At 42.9% G+C, this 14,800-nt stretch overlaps 1 protein-coding gene across 1 annotated transcript in view; it reads right to left on the reverse strand.

The window, feature by feature from the left end:
* Positions 1-14,049, reverse strand: part of LOC132982560 (golgin subfamily B member 1-like) — a 39,543-nt gene extending 25,494 nt beyond the window's left edge. The window contains exons 1-14 of the mRNA XM_061049144.1: positions 13,919-14,049; positions 11,207-11,266; positions 9,519-9,683; positions 8,824-8,961; positions 8,408-8,521; positions 7,940-8,095; positions 7,646-7,825; positions 7,262-7,384; positions 6,376-6,489; positions 5,977-6,280; positions 4,941-5,056; positions 4,130-4,247; positions 3,914-4,005; positions 3,666-3,817 (exon numbers count right to left, since the gene is read on the reverse strand). Coding sequence (XP_060905127.1) covers positions 3,666-3,817; positions 3,914-4,005; positions 4,130-4,247; positions 4,941-5,056; positions 5,977-6,280; positions 6,376-6,489; positions 7,262-7,384; positions 7,646-7,825; positions 7,940-8,095; positions 8,408-8,521; positions 8,824-8,961; positions 9,519-9,683; positions 11,207-11,251 — 1,817 coding nt within the window. The 5' untranslated portion in view covers positions 11,252-11,266; positions 13,919-14,049. The remainder of the gene's footprint in view (positions 1-3,665; positions 3,818-3,913; positions 4,006-4,129; positions 4,248-4,940; positions 5,057-5,976; positions 6,281-6,375; positions 6,490-7,261; positions 7,385-7,645; positions 7,826-7,939; positions 8,096-8,407; positions 8,522-8,823; positions 8,962-9,518; positions 9,684-11,206; positions 11,267-13,918) is intronic.
* Positions 14,050-14,800: the final 751 nt, after the last annotated feature.

A 14,800-nucleotide genomic window follows, 5' to 3' on the forward strand; every position in this document is an offset into this window, starting at 1 on the left:
GAAGCATCGGGGACAGAGACGGGGAGAATCAGGTGTGGAGGAAGCAGAAGACTTAAACTACGGATATGTGAGAACCTTTTTATTTACATGAGCGTCGTGGACCTGAGAAACACTTGAAAAGCAACATTCTGGTCAGAGCCATGCACACTTAATTTGCATAGCAAAGGATAACAGCATTCAAACATGTGGGAGAAGGGAAGTAAAAGTGGCAGTGGGAGGAAGGAGAGGGCCTGTTTTTCATGAGTCACCATCGTTTGTGCTCAACAGGGAGACCAGAGAGTTATTTAGAGCGACTCGGGGCAGGTGCAGATCTGAGGGGGGGGGGGGGGGGGTTCTTCCTCGGTTTCTTTCAGTTTTCATTTAGCAGCAAAGGATGCAAGCAGGGAAAAGGCCAGATTGATTAGGATGAACAAAACGAGTTCCCATCTGTTTTGTGACAACAGGCTGATTTTGATGTGAAGGGAGGGGTAAAAGGGGGGAGCAGCTCGAAGCAGAGAGTCGGGCAGAAAGAGAAGAAGAGGGTTGAGCAGCAGTGGATAAGCAGAAGTAGGCTCCATTTAAAAAAACGACTAAGCATACAGAAAATCACAATGTTATAAAAACAGTGTAGTGATTAAGAACATGCAACTAATCAGGTGGGAAGAAAAAACAAATGTGAAGCAGGACAGATCCAGTCTGCTTCTTGCAGGATGTTTTAAACTACAGTGACCACAGCAGCAGCGAGGCTTACAGAAGATGTAAGAACGAGGGAACAATTAGTGATACTCGTGAAGCAAGAACAGGATACCTAAAAAAAGTCAGACCTGCTGTATTCAGAAATGTTCTCCTCTTTTTTATGCCTGGGAATACCTTGAGGCAGAATTTATTTAAAGGGGTGTTACAGGTTTTAAAACATGGACACCATTTATTTTTTTTATATTTTGGGGCCTTAATGCCAGCAAATACATGCTGAGTCTGCTGCAAGCATGAGAAAAGCTGAAGCGAGCAGGTCGACCCGAACAGAAGTCAGATTTATGTTGGTGAATTTAAAGGTCACTGATGAGCACAAACTCTGAGAGCGCCCGGCTCATTTATAAAGCATAACTGCCTTTGTCACCTGGAAAATCACATCAGAGCAACTCAGTTTAAAGGAGCAATATGTAACTCTGACACCTAGTGTTTAAACATGGGTACTGCAGTCCAAATTCTAAACATCATAGAGAGCTGTCTCCCCCCGTCCTCTCTAGAGTCGATGCTCACTCAGGTCGCCATATGGTGGACACTGAAGCTTCAGTGTTTATCCAGCTCTGCATCGGTCTGTAAACCTTTCTGTGTTCTAACCTCTCTCCATTTTTCAAAAGCATCTCCAATATTGATCCTAGTTTTAGCACGTTTCTGCTCGTGGAGCTTAGTAGAAACATGCAGAGGCTTTTTAGGTCGGGTACAATCACTTCTATCTGAACCACTTCTCTTGCCCGCTTCCATCGCTGCAACACCTGTTGGTTTGACCTGATAACTGGTCTCATATCTGGCAAACCGAGGGTCCAAAACGGCCTTCTGGCGATATATAAGGTCATTTTATCGTTTCTTTCACTACATATCTTACAGATTGCTCCTTTAAACTTTTGATTTAAATCACAAAAAAAATAACCAAACTGGTCAGATTGAATTGAATGCAAAAGAAAAAAAGAAGGATTTACAGTTTTTTGTTCGGTTAGAGGAAATGAAATGATAAAAACCCAGCTGACAAATCAAATAGAGTTCTCTGCTTTTTGAAGTGTTAATTAGCGTGAGGGCTTTGAGTCAAGTCGTGAAGCTTTTAGTGTCTCATTACTCACACAGGGTTCATTAATGTCTACTCCACTTCGCCAATTTATTAATTCAAGGGTCTGTGGCGCACGAAGCTAATCCAAATCAACAGCCTCATCTAATGTAGAAGGGACTATTAGCTGATGTATTTTAAGAGTGACAGATTTTATATTTATATTCTACTGAATTTAAGCTTAATTTTTTTGCTTCTCTGTCCTCATGAAAAGCTGAAAGTCTAACAAATGTATACTTTTTAGCATTTTTTAAAGGTCACATATTATCCAAATCCACTTCCCAATGTTTCTCTAACTCTAAATGTGTCTCTAGTCTGTCTACAAACCCCCCAATGATGAGAAAAGTCCATCCTCTCTGTCTTTTGCCTGCTCCACTTTTCAGAAAATGTGTGCTCAAACAGGCCGTTAGGAGATTTTCCCTTCATGACATCACAAAGGGCAGTAGCCCCTCCCCCAGGTGGGTGACACTCCCACAGCTAGGTGTTTGTTCTGCCCTCTGAGTCTGCCTTATAGGACATGGAGCGAGAAACACCGAGACACCCAAGCCCTTCCAGCGAGGGGGCGTGGTCAGACACAGCTCATTTACATTTAAAGGTACAGACACAGAAACAGCCTGTTCTGAGCAGGGCTGAAATAGAGGGGTTTATAGTCATGATCAAATACAGGAGCAGAGTGGATTTAGAACAAGAAACTTCACACACATGTTTTGAGGAGCTCTGAGACTTATTTACACTGGTTGAAGAGGAGGAGGATATGTGACCTTTAAAAGACAATATGATCCAAGAAGCAGCTTTTAAGCAGGCTGGAAGGGCTGCAATGTAATCCTTGAGGGCAAAGATTTGCGATCAAAAATAACATTACTTTAATTCTGAAAGTGTATAATAGACCATTTGACAACAGCTGGAATGTTTTAGTCTTTTCTGAAATGACTGATATGTAAACAACATGCCAGCTTCTTTGCTTTTCATGCACTATAAGTCTACAAACAAAGATGTGTTATCAGTGTTATTGAGCATCTGGTAAGAGACCAAAGTTAGTTCTCGTCCCAGAGTTAGTGCTGCTGATCTAGCCACCCCATCAGAAAAGAAGAGGACAGTGTAGCTTGATTATATTTGAAACCAGGATATCATACTGGTGGATTAACCCACAGTGTTTTAGTGTAATGGATGTAGAGAAGACACAGTACGACAGGAGAACAGAAAGGAATGGGAAGAGAAGAACAGTACAGGAGGAGGGGAGGAAAGGGAAAACAAAATGGCGGACCCTGAAGTGAAGCCTGCCGCCGTACTGCCTGTAGCTCGACCCCGGCGAAAATGTTAAATTGGGGGAACTTCAGACAGTACAGAGAGCGAGAGCTGCACTGGAGGTTTGGAGGAGCCTGCATGCACAAAACTGATGGGAAACTGTTCAGCGTGGCTGCTCCCATCCCTGGAGCAGGGGCTGGAGGGGGATGAGTGAGGAGGGTGGGGGAGGGCGGAGGTCCACGAGATGGGAGACACCACAGGGTAAACCAAATGCTCCCCGTTAACAATGGTGAGGAAGGGGGAGGGGGGGAGGGGGGGGTTTAAGAAAAAGAAAGTAATGTTCAGTCAGACAACAGAGGACATGTGGTCGGCAGTAAAACACAAACTTCAAATGTCTCTAATAAAAAAAATGGTGGGGATGATGGTGGAGGTTCAAAGTGCACTGGCCCTGTTTCTGTATTGCAATAACATCCATCCTGGGTGATCGGATAACAAGCACTTAAATACACTTAAAAACAGCAACATCTGCGTGTGGTCCTTTGTACCGACCGAGCTATTCACTAAACTGGAATGACTTGAAATTAGCACGAGCTTGTGTCATCCTCTAGTTGTGCGCTTACCCTCTCTTTCCTCCTCCATGTGGCTGATGCGGAGCGCCATGGCAGCCTTCTCCTCCTTGGCGCGGTCTCTGGCGCTGACCGCCTCGGTTACCATCTCCTGCCACTCCAGCACCTGGCTCTGAGTGTCGTCGGCGCTGCCCGACTCACTTGTCTGCGATTGAAAGGAGCAAAGGAGTAACAGGAAGCGGTAAAGTAGCTGTTGTCATGGACAAAGAGGAAGTTGAAAAAAAAAGGTTGGATCCTTTACCTGAGAAGCAGCCCTCTTGGTGAACTGCTCCAGGTCTGCTTGTAGTGTCCTCTGTTGCTCCTCGTACACAACCAGCTTAGCCTCCAGCATTTCTAAGAAAAGAAGAAAGGTAGAAACACAGTTCATCTTAGCATCAAAGCATCCAGACATAATGCAGATTATAATAAATCCATCTGAAACAAAAGGCACACAGTTTGGGAGTAAACATTTTGGCACCGTTCTTTGCTTTGAGCTCCTCGTATTGCTCCACCTTCCAGACGTTTTCCTCCCTCTCCTCCTCCAGCGCCGTGATCTGACTCCGTAAGGCGTTCAGGTCAGGGGGGGCAACGCCAGCCTGCAGGGAACATATAACCATCTTTAAATGGGCCTCACACTATCCACCAAGAGGTCAGGTTTGGTTCAGTAAACGCTGATCTTGCTTGCGTTTCGACAGCCAACTGTACCCTTACACATCACTACACTACAGCACAGCGGCGTGACATGGTGCAAATGGCCGATAAATTCAACAAATTAGAAGAACGTGACGCAGTAAACAAAGATCAATGATTCCTAGGACGGTCTGCATCTCCGAGACAAAAAACAAAAAACGCCTTGAAATGACCCTCTCCAAATCTGCAGGATATTTAAACATGTTGTGTTTGTCCTTTATTACAGCTGTCACACAGGAAGTGAAGATTCTTCCGACCAATCGACGGACTGCAGTATGTCTAGCTCCACCCTTTAGGGTCAGATCGGCACGCTTGGCACCCCAACAGAAGGATACCAAAAAAGTAGGCAGTTTTTTTAACATACTGTTGTCATAGAGACAATCCGCACGAGCAGCGCTTCTATGCTACATAAAGCGTTCCAGAGCGTACCGCCAGCGCTTCTCTACCCCCCAAAAAAGGAGCCAGGTGCACACCGGGCCGTGTTCGTCATAATGCTGTGTTTTTTAAATTATATTTAATTCATCATGACAAATGCTTTTTGAGTGTATTAACTAAACGTTTCTTGTAATTCCTTGGAGATAATGTAACAAAGGTGTTACCTGGCTCTTCTTCAGCTCCTCCTCCAGCTGTCTGATCCGAGATTTCGACCATGCTTTCATTTTCAGGAACTTCGCCTCCGATCGGCTGGCTTCTTCTGTTTTTTGTTTTGCTTGGGCTGCAAAATGAAGAGAGGGAAAATGTGATATAATGTTTTGATTAGATGAACATGACTTCTGAAGAGGAGTTACAGATTTACATTTGTCAATGCAACCAATGAGACTCTTTATTTACTGATACACAATTGTAAAATGGTTAAAACCTTCAGAAAAAACTGAGGTAAACGAAACAACGATGTATGTATGGTGTCTTTTCAGCAACTAACACCGTGTCCTAACAGCATGAGAGCGTTGGATGTAGCATTGCATCGCATATGATTCTCTGCTCTCTGAATTTCAGTTTCCCCTTGCTAACATAATAACATTACAACATGCGGTTATTTTATTTTGAAGGTGGAAAAACAGAAGTGTTGTGCTTTTATTTTGAAGGTGGAAAAACTGAAGTGTGGTGCTTTTATTCTGAAGGTGGACAAACAGGAGTGTGGTGCTTTTATTTTGAAGGTGGACAAACTGAAGTGTGGTGCTTTTATTTTGAAGGTGGACAAACTGAAGTGTGGTGCTTTTATTTTTAAGGTGGACAAACAGAAGTGTGGTGCTTTGTTTTGACGAGCTGTTGACTCAAATCTCAACACTCAGTCAATAAACGGCTCGCGGTGAGATGAGTAAAGTTTGTCTCAGGTGTTGACACAAATCAAAGCTCAACATGTCAATCATGAATGTTGATATTATTAATGCACCGTTATCTCCACTTTGTAAAACCAGCTAACAAGATCTGCTGAGTGAGAGAAGAGAGTGACAAAAGCCTGCTCCAACCTATTTATAATTTATCGATATCTGAAGTTGACTTTCACGCCGTTCTGAGCCACGCCACCAGCTGCCGACCCCAATTTGAAGAATCAAAAAAGATTATGCTCCCATTAAATTGTTTCTATTTCTCTTTAGGAACAGTGAGACTTAAACATTAACATAAAGAACCAACCTTCCAGTTCAGCCACCCGTTCGGTCGATGCTGAATCTGAAAGCATGTTTCCGCTCCTCGAGGCCTCCTGACTGGCAGGCGGCGCTGATAACGAAGCCCTCCTCAGCTCGTCCAGCTGTCCCAGGAGGTCCTGCTGCGTCTGGGTCATCTGTGCCTCATGCTGCTCTGTCATTCGCTGCACCTCCGTCCTCTGCTTCTCCATCAGGTCGCGAAGTTGCGCCCTCATCACATGCTTCTCCGCCTCCATCTTTGATTCCAGGCTCTCTCGCTCTACCTGTAGCCGCCGCAGTCGCTCCTGGAGCTCCTGGAGGAGGAAAGTGAGCAGGAGCGGAGGAGCCTTAGACGAGATTCAGGTTTACACTTTGAAGATCGTGAATGTGAAAAGATGTCGCTCCTGACCTTTATCTGTTGGTCCCTGCCGTCCACCTCTCCCTGGAGAACGTCGATGACCTGAGTTTTACCCAGAAGCACCTCCTCCTTCTCGTGGAGCTTCTGTTTCAGAGCCTTGAGAAGCTGAGGAGGACACAAAAAGACGTTTTCAACAAAACACAACAAACACCACAACGCTACGACATTAAACACACAGGATGTAGATTCCACCACCAGGGGGCTCTCAATCAAAACAATAACAGAAGATGACTTTGAGGCTGAGGGGGAGTGATTCTCTCTACTACTCCCCCTCCCCCGATGAAAACAAACTCTAGTTGATCGTAGTCATGACGACTGGGTTAAACCCACCTGAGGAAGAGAATATGTTTACAGACGAGCTAATGTATGCGAGTAAAATTGACATGATGTTTTTATCACAGCAGTACAGCAGCTTTCAGTAGCAGCTCACGCTTCCTTCCAGTGAAGTAGCATCATCAAGTGTTTCCACGGCAACGACAAACATGTCCTGTTTGTCATGACGGCTGCCAAGACAAGACACGTCCTCTTACTACTATAAATGAAGGACTTCTCTGGCTTTGATAACTTTTGTAAATATTTGAGGTAATACAAGTAAACAACAAAAAAATATAATAACATACCGGTAGGTTTAGTCCCTCTTTAATGAACAGATTTTTTTTGTTTTTTTTTTACAGTTTTTATTGTTAACATTGTATATGTTGTTCCTTTAAAAACCTGAAAAATAGTTCAGACACACCGCTTTGTTGACACTAAATCAAACTCATGTAGTCAAGTCGTGAGTTTAAAACAATGACGGGGCTACAGCTGAAGTTTGACAACCAGGATAACTGTTCCGTTAAACAGCAAATTATTATTTTATCTTCATTGTTGTCGTTACCTGCTCCAAGTCTGCGCTGGCGTCAGACTTTGCTGCAAGCTTGAAGAGCTCCTGTTCGTGCATCTGGTTAATCTCCATCAGCTGGTTATCCTTCTGAATAATGATGTCTTTGAATGTCTGGATCTGAAAACCAAGCAGAGGGAGCTTTATCAGAACAGAGACAGCAGGAAAAGAAACTTCTAGAAAGCAAACATCTGCACATATATTCAAGTGTTGTCCAAAACTTAAACAGGATCTGGTAATCAATCTAACCTTCAAACATTAGAGATAAGTCTTCTTAAATCATTTTATGTTCGAGAGATTTGGTGTCACTACAAGAAAAAAATGGCTGCCATAAATCAAAGTATATCTGCCCGAGTACAACCTGAGTGCTTTGATACTTACGTTCTGTTTGTACATGCTCTCCTTCTGACTGTACTGCTCCTTCTCTGAGTCCAGCAGCTCTTTGAGGCTGTCCGCCTGCTCCTGCAGCAGACTGGAGCTCTCCTCAGACTCTCCCACCTTCCTGGTCAGAGTCTGCACCAGCAGCTGCAGCTCCTGCATCGCCCCGCTGTCCTCTGACACCTGAACGCGTGCAGAAACAGTTTAGCATCAAAGACCATTTGAGCATTAAAAATACTGGGGGGGGAAAGAGTATTAAGCATGATGTGTACAGCAGAAGCTTGTGAGGTGGATGACCTTTTGTTGTAGTGCAGGTGCAACTGGCTGATCTCCTGCTAACGCTGTTTGCAGGTGGACAATGTACGCCTCTTTTTCTGCCAGCTTCCTGTCCCTCTCCGTCAGCATGGCGTCCATTTCTTCACCTCGCTGCCGCTGGAACTCAACCTCCCTCACCTGGGAGAAAGAAGCAGCCCGGCTCATTAGGGAATAGAAAATAAAGCGGACACTCAACCAACTGCAGGATTTTGCACTTCAGCATTGGCTTCTTTTTTCAACACCGGAGGTTTCCGCTTGGTTTGGGACGAATACAAATACGGTTACAACCCTATTGGAAAACCCCTTAAAGTAGACTTTCCTTAAAGTTAGTAAGCTGAAACGTCTTTTGAAATGCTTACTGTTACTGTAACAATTTACCCTGAGGGGAAATTGCTCCTGTTCAACGTTGTTCATTTTGCTGATGAATAAAACAGACATTAGAAACATCACCTTGTTGTCCAGTTCCTCCACTCTGTGTGCCAGCTGCTGCTCCAAGTCCTCCACCTTCTTCTTGAGCAGGACAATTTTTCCTCGACTGGCGTGCTCCCCTCCTTCTGACGACCCCTACAGAGACACAGAAGGACAAGACTTTAAAAAAAAAAAATCAAGAAACTTTTGGACTACATTTACCAAAAACACAGCTCAAACAGGATCCTTAGAATAAACTTTAACATGTTAGAAATCTCAGTGGTTGAAGTGTTTCAGTGATTTTATGCCGGAGCTTTGGCGCCCCCTAGTGGAAAAAGTGATATATTACTCAAGTCTGAATAAGGTTCAAAGTACAGAGGTGATTTTTGGTAAATTATGTATAAATGTTTGTATTTTCATACACACTTTCATGTGTATCAATGTGTGTACGCTTGTACCTTTTTGCCGTGCGTGGGCGTGCCCTGACCTCCCTGTTGTTTCTTCAGCTCCTCCAGCTGTGTGGTGAGGGAGGTCACCTTTGCTTTGTTCTGCAGACGCAGCTTCGACAGTTTGGCCTCGCATGTTTCTTTCTCCACCTGAGACACAGACGATGTGTTTTAATGTAACTTCAGTGAAATGCTTTGTTACACTCATCACCTTTATGAGAGCATGTGAGGACACGCTGCCTCAAAAGATGTGACTCTGGTAGTGTAATGATGGACTGCATCGTACAGATGACGTCTAATCTCACATTCCTGGGTTTATTACTGTGTTGCAGACTTTGACTTTCTGGTTTAATAGTTAACAGGATGGAGGTCTCTTCCTGAATGATCTCAGTCGGTGACAAACACCAGAAGCTGCAGAAGCAATACAAACTTTAAGAGAAACTCATGACTCTTACAGCACCTGGATTTATCAGCCAGGCCTCTGAGCAAGAGCGACACTGACAGGAAAAAAAAGATGCTACAGAATTCTTTAAAACAGAAAAGAGCCTCAGTGATTGGCTTTAACGTTGGCTGACTATACGTCCAGATTTTACCAGGGCTGTCCAGTTTTCCAGCTCCGTTTCCTGAGTCCCCAAAAATATCTATAAAACACTCATCTGTCCCAGTTTTAACCAAAAAGCCCCGTGATATAAAGTGACTGCTCTCACCTTTAGTTGGTCGTCTTTGGAGCGTAGTGTTGCATCCTTCTCCCGGATCAACTCTTTCAGCTGAGCGACCAGCTGCTCAGTTTGAGTGAGGCGTTCTGACATTTCTTCTACAGCGACCTCTCCACCTGCAGCAGCAGCAGCAGTACCCCGGGGAGAGCCGGGGCCCTGGAGAGGGGAGACAGAGGACAGGTGGAAGAAGTCAGTGTGTTTGTGAGGTTCAAGGAATGCACATCCTGGCTAGACAGAAAGAAAAAAAACACCCAGTGTTGGAATGAGTGCACTGTTTTTTCTTTGTAGTTACAACCCACTGTGAGTTAAAACACAGTTTCATCTGAGGTTGATCTTGAGTACGCTGCAGGTTACCAACAATTGAATTTAAAGATACAGTAAATAGAGAGTGGATTATTACAGGTTATAAAACTGTGCTAGACTCAAGAAACAATGAAAACAAAACTAGAGCCTGACCAATTTTTGGGGCCGATACCGATATGGATATTGGGGAGCAAGGAATATTTCTGATACAGTATATTGTGCGATATCTTTCTCAGATCTATGTTCCATCTGTAGAAATAGATACATAAAGATATACACATTTATTGTGTTGATCCCTCAAATGCAGTTATCAAACACTTGTGGAAAAGATATTTAATGAAGACACTCAACTGGAGAGTAACTGAGCATGTACGTGCATCACTGCTCAACACTCTGCAGAGTGATGATGCTTGTTGTAATCCATATAGCGCCATCTGCTGGTGAAAGAAAACTGCTAGTGTAATATAATGAAACACAAATTAAATGCTTTTTGGTGAATAAATCAAGTAATATCGGCGCATATATGCGATAAAATGAGCTGATACCGATAGTCACTGGATATGCTTGTATCGGCCGATTAATCGGTCGGGCTCTAAAAAAAACCTGTGTATTTCTTGTGAATCAGTCTTTTCTTTTTGTCGGCACATGATCAATCGAAGAGGACAATAAAGGTCAAATGAGTCCTGGTGAGTTGGAAGTAAAGTGTTAAATAGTGGAAAGGAATCTGAAGAAACTCCATGGAGAAGGAATGCTGCTCTTATACCACCTCAGATTTGCTTTCTTCAAAGAAATGCTTAACTGAATGTAATGATGAGCAGTTTAATCAAAAGTTGCATTACTTTCTAAACATGAGATGGAGATAAGTACGTAGGCTGTGGAGTAAATAGGAAAGTGTTGCAGAGGGATTAAAGCCTGAGCAGCAGTCCCCCCTCACAGGAAGTGTGAGCCCTGATTGTCCAAGTCAAAGCCCTGTGCTCAGCAGTCTACAGAAATCCAGTCCACATGGACAGCACACAGACTGCAGGGCTTTCACTCGGTTTCTTTACAGCCAATAAAGAGGTTGGTAAGAGTAAGAGGCTGCACAGGATAACACTAAATGATTCATGAAAACAGAAACTCCGGTCGAAGTCTGAGTGAAAAATTCGGCACACATACAGCTTAACCTAAAAAGTCAGAAGTTTTTCAGGAGTTTTGTGCAAGTGTGAAAGCCCTAAAAGACACAGAATATCTGACTGTTCTGTATGAAGATGTGTGATTGTGGAAATAGTACGTCGATGCTGATAGTACTTCCTCAACGACACACTAATCTTTGTCAGCTGACCAGCGTGGCAATGTGACCATTTAAGTAATAAAAAAATCTGAACCAGTGTACTCACCATAGAGCCAGGCTCCCCCTCTTCTCCAGAAAACCATTTCAGCATGGTTCCAGTTTAGAGCTGAAAATACAAAAACATTCAGCATCATCATTCATCAAACCCAATTCAATTATCTGCATTATTTGGCAGTACAAACATGTTGTCTGCATCGTATGTCAGAACCACCCAACAGATCGTTTTAACTATTCACTGCATTAGTGATGAATCTAGCATCCTGTTTCAACATTTAGAAAATGCTCATATAGGGAGCGTAGTTCACAGTTCAGCATTTAATTTGAGTTTCATTGTATTACACTAGCAGTTCTCTTTCACCAGCAGAAGGCGCTATATTGAACACAACAAGCATCATCACTCTCCAGAGTGTCGAGCGGTGATGCACGTACATGCACAGTTACTTTCCAGTTGAGTGACCATCTTGTCTTCATTACATATCTCTCACAGAATATGTAGTTTCTAGCTACAGAGTAATAGCACCCTCAAATAGCTGAACTGGCAGTAATGTTAGTCTGTGCTCTACTCTGTGTTTTCCTACGTTGAATTATTTACAACCACTCTAGATTAGCAGGTCATAGCTGTACAGTCTCTCAAGTTAGTTCATCTGGCAACCTGACCAGCAGGCCTCCGGACGAAGGACGAGTGAGAAAAGTGGGTGTTGGACAATCAGCCAAAAGAAGACATATGATACATCCTTCATTTACATCACAGCTGATTACACAGTCCAGTTTCAAAACCAGCCAGACGGTTATGTCTCCTATAAGGTTGTCAAAACTTTTAATACTTAATAGTTTTTTGATACCACAAAAAGGAAACAGTCTCTAGTATTTGAATGATCAAGAGGATTTTAAAAAATACTGAAGCTTTAAAAAAAAACTACATCTATTTGATGAGTAAGTAAGAGTGACATAACTCAATTGAAAATTGCAAGCAACGGCTGAATGGGCTTGGCAACATTTCAGTACCTACACATTGCCAAGGTTTTTGTGCAATTTAGGCTGCGATCAAACCGCAAGCCTTAATGCGCCATTACGATTTTTTGCTCGAATCTGTCAGATTTGTTTGTATCTGTATCACTCCTGTGAGAACTCGTCACAACCCTGAACCGACCCACACACTCAAAAACCAACAGAGACGTCACACGCAGCACCATGTGAGGTGAAGTGAGATTAACGTGTCGACCCGAGCATCTACGACCTCCTGCAGAAGAACAAAGTTCATTCTTCACATTTATCGATGTTACTTCAGAGTAAACTCTGTTTTTTTTTTTGAGCCAACAGTGCCAAAAGATCTTCCACCCAATGGCAAAGTGTTCCAAAGTGTTGGAGTTTCAACCTCAAAAGCACAGCCCCTCCTTGATTTTTAGTCAGGAGTGTGGACCCACCAGCAAACGCTGGACCTTAGAGATCTGCTGGGAGTGTAAGGCCGTAGAGGTTCTGTGAGGTTGGTCGGTGCCTGTCCATGCAGGGCTTGGAAAGTAAGGACAAGATTCTTGAATTGTGTGTAAAGAAAACAGAATTGGAGGTATTATACGTGACCTTTTGGAGGACCTGGTTAATAGTCTGGCTGCAGCATATTGTACTGGTTGTAAACGGAGAAGGGATGCTTTGCCAAGAAAGGTGAGAAGAGAGTTGCAGTAATCCAAACTGGAGGACATGATTGCATGTTTGGTCATCTCCACCTGAGCTGTGGAAACAACGGGCCTGTGTGTGTGGCAATATTTCTCAGCTGATAAAAACAAGAGCAAGCCAGACAATTCATATGATGGACAAGGTGCAGAGACTGAGCACAAACAAGCTCTTACTCTTAACTCCCTTTTAGATCTAGTACCCAACCAACACCCTTCAGACTGAACTGGCCTGGACTTGAGGCCTGAGCACACTGACAGGCTGCAGGATCAGCCAAACTCATTCAGCCAGTCTTACTAACCCCCCCATGTGACGCAGGAGAAATCAGGTCAAACTGGTTCTCTCACACATTCCCAAACGACACCGTGGCTGTCTGCTGTCTTTCCTCATCATCTCAAAACACCAAACTTTGAACAATTCGTTTTGCATTGTCTGACACAAGAAACATGTTCCTTCATAATAATCCAGCAGAGAGATGATGGGAACTGTGCTGAATCACCCCTAACCACGGCATGTTGTCAGTTTATCTTATAAAAGAAATGCATTAATATAGAAGGATGTAAATGATGGAGAAAGCACAAACAGACACTTTTAAACACCGACGTCAAGATGATTAGTTTCCTTTAACTCAATGAAAATCATAGTTTTCAAAACGGGGAAATACCTCTAATTCTACTTAAAATGTATAAATGTTAACCACTTCAAAAGCAAGGATGCAAACAGTATGTAAACTGTTTCATGTCGCTTAAAGTTTCTCACTGAAAGAGAGGTTTTTCACGTTAGCTAAGTTGCTAGCATGAATATGCTAACGCTATCCCTACGTTAACAGACTTATAACCCGTATCACTGCTAAATTATAACGTTAAAAACTTAACTCTTCAGCCAAAAGATGGCCTCGGATGTTAGGCATTTTGTCGGCAACACGTTATTTAAAAAGAATACTTACAGGTGAGAGCAAACGTTAATCCAGCTCGCTAACTTTATGTCTCAAGCTATGTAGCTACATGCTAATTTAGCTAGCTCTACGCTGGGTAGATTTGCTCAGTCATACAAGTTGCGCTTCAATTAAATATTATTCTTAAGTGCTTACTGGATTCACAGCTTCATGAAAAGTCCACCTGAAGCTTCGTTACCTCGACAAAATCCTCTGAAGTTACATTTTATTCCATTTGGCGACGGGACAGAGATATGCATTGGTCACATTTGTCAACAGACAACTGGGAGGATCGTGCGCATGCGCAATTCTGTCAGTTGACAGGTCCCCACAGGAAAACCCATCCATAAGAATTATTGACTTTAAAGCACAAATAATGTGAAATGATTACATATAAATGTTTAGATATTTTAGAGCTATAAAAAAAAAGCTTCTCTTGAGTTTTTTATTCTCTCGAGAAATCTCCTTCTGTTTGGGTCAATAACTTAATCATGTAAATAGCCCATCATCCTTATCTGAGCTCAATCTATGCACAGTGCTGAATGTATTTACTGCAAAAAAAACTCTCAACCTAATGTAAACCAGCCTATTGGTTACATAATTACATATTATAATAATAATGTTATACATTTGTACAGAGAGAGCACATCAACATTTCCTTTAGCTTCCCACCTTGAGATAGGCCTATTGCCATGCTAAGTTGTTGTTTAATGATTTACTGTTGTCTCAGTGGTTTCCCTCTCTCCTGCAATGGTTTTGTCCTAATAGGGCGAGGCCAAGAGAGGGATAAAGTAGACTCAGCCATTACCTGGGGTGAATTTACACTCAATACAGAGCAGAGTAAATATATCAAGAAATAAAAGTAAAGACCAAGTAATAATAAGCAGGCTGAGAATCGGTAACTTAGTAGTCATAGTAACTTGAACAGCACGCTACACTTAAAGGGGAAACATCCAACAGGAGTGTGTGATGATTGTCATCAGACAGACACAATCGATCATAGCCTCATATCATGCAAGGACTTCAATCAGGAGGGAC

Source organism: Labrus mixtus, chromosome 1, assembly GCF_963584025.1.
Source record: "Labrus mixtus chromosome 1, fLabMix1.1, whole genome shotgun sequence".
Classification (NCBI taxonomy): Eukaryota; Metazoa; Chordata; class Actinopteri; order Labriformes; family Labridae; genus Labrus; species Labrus mixtus.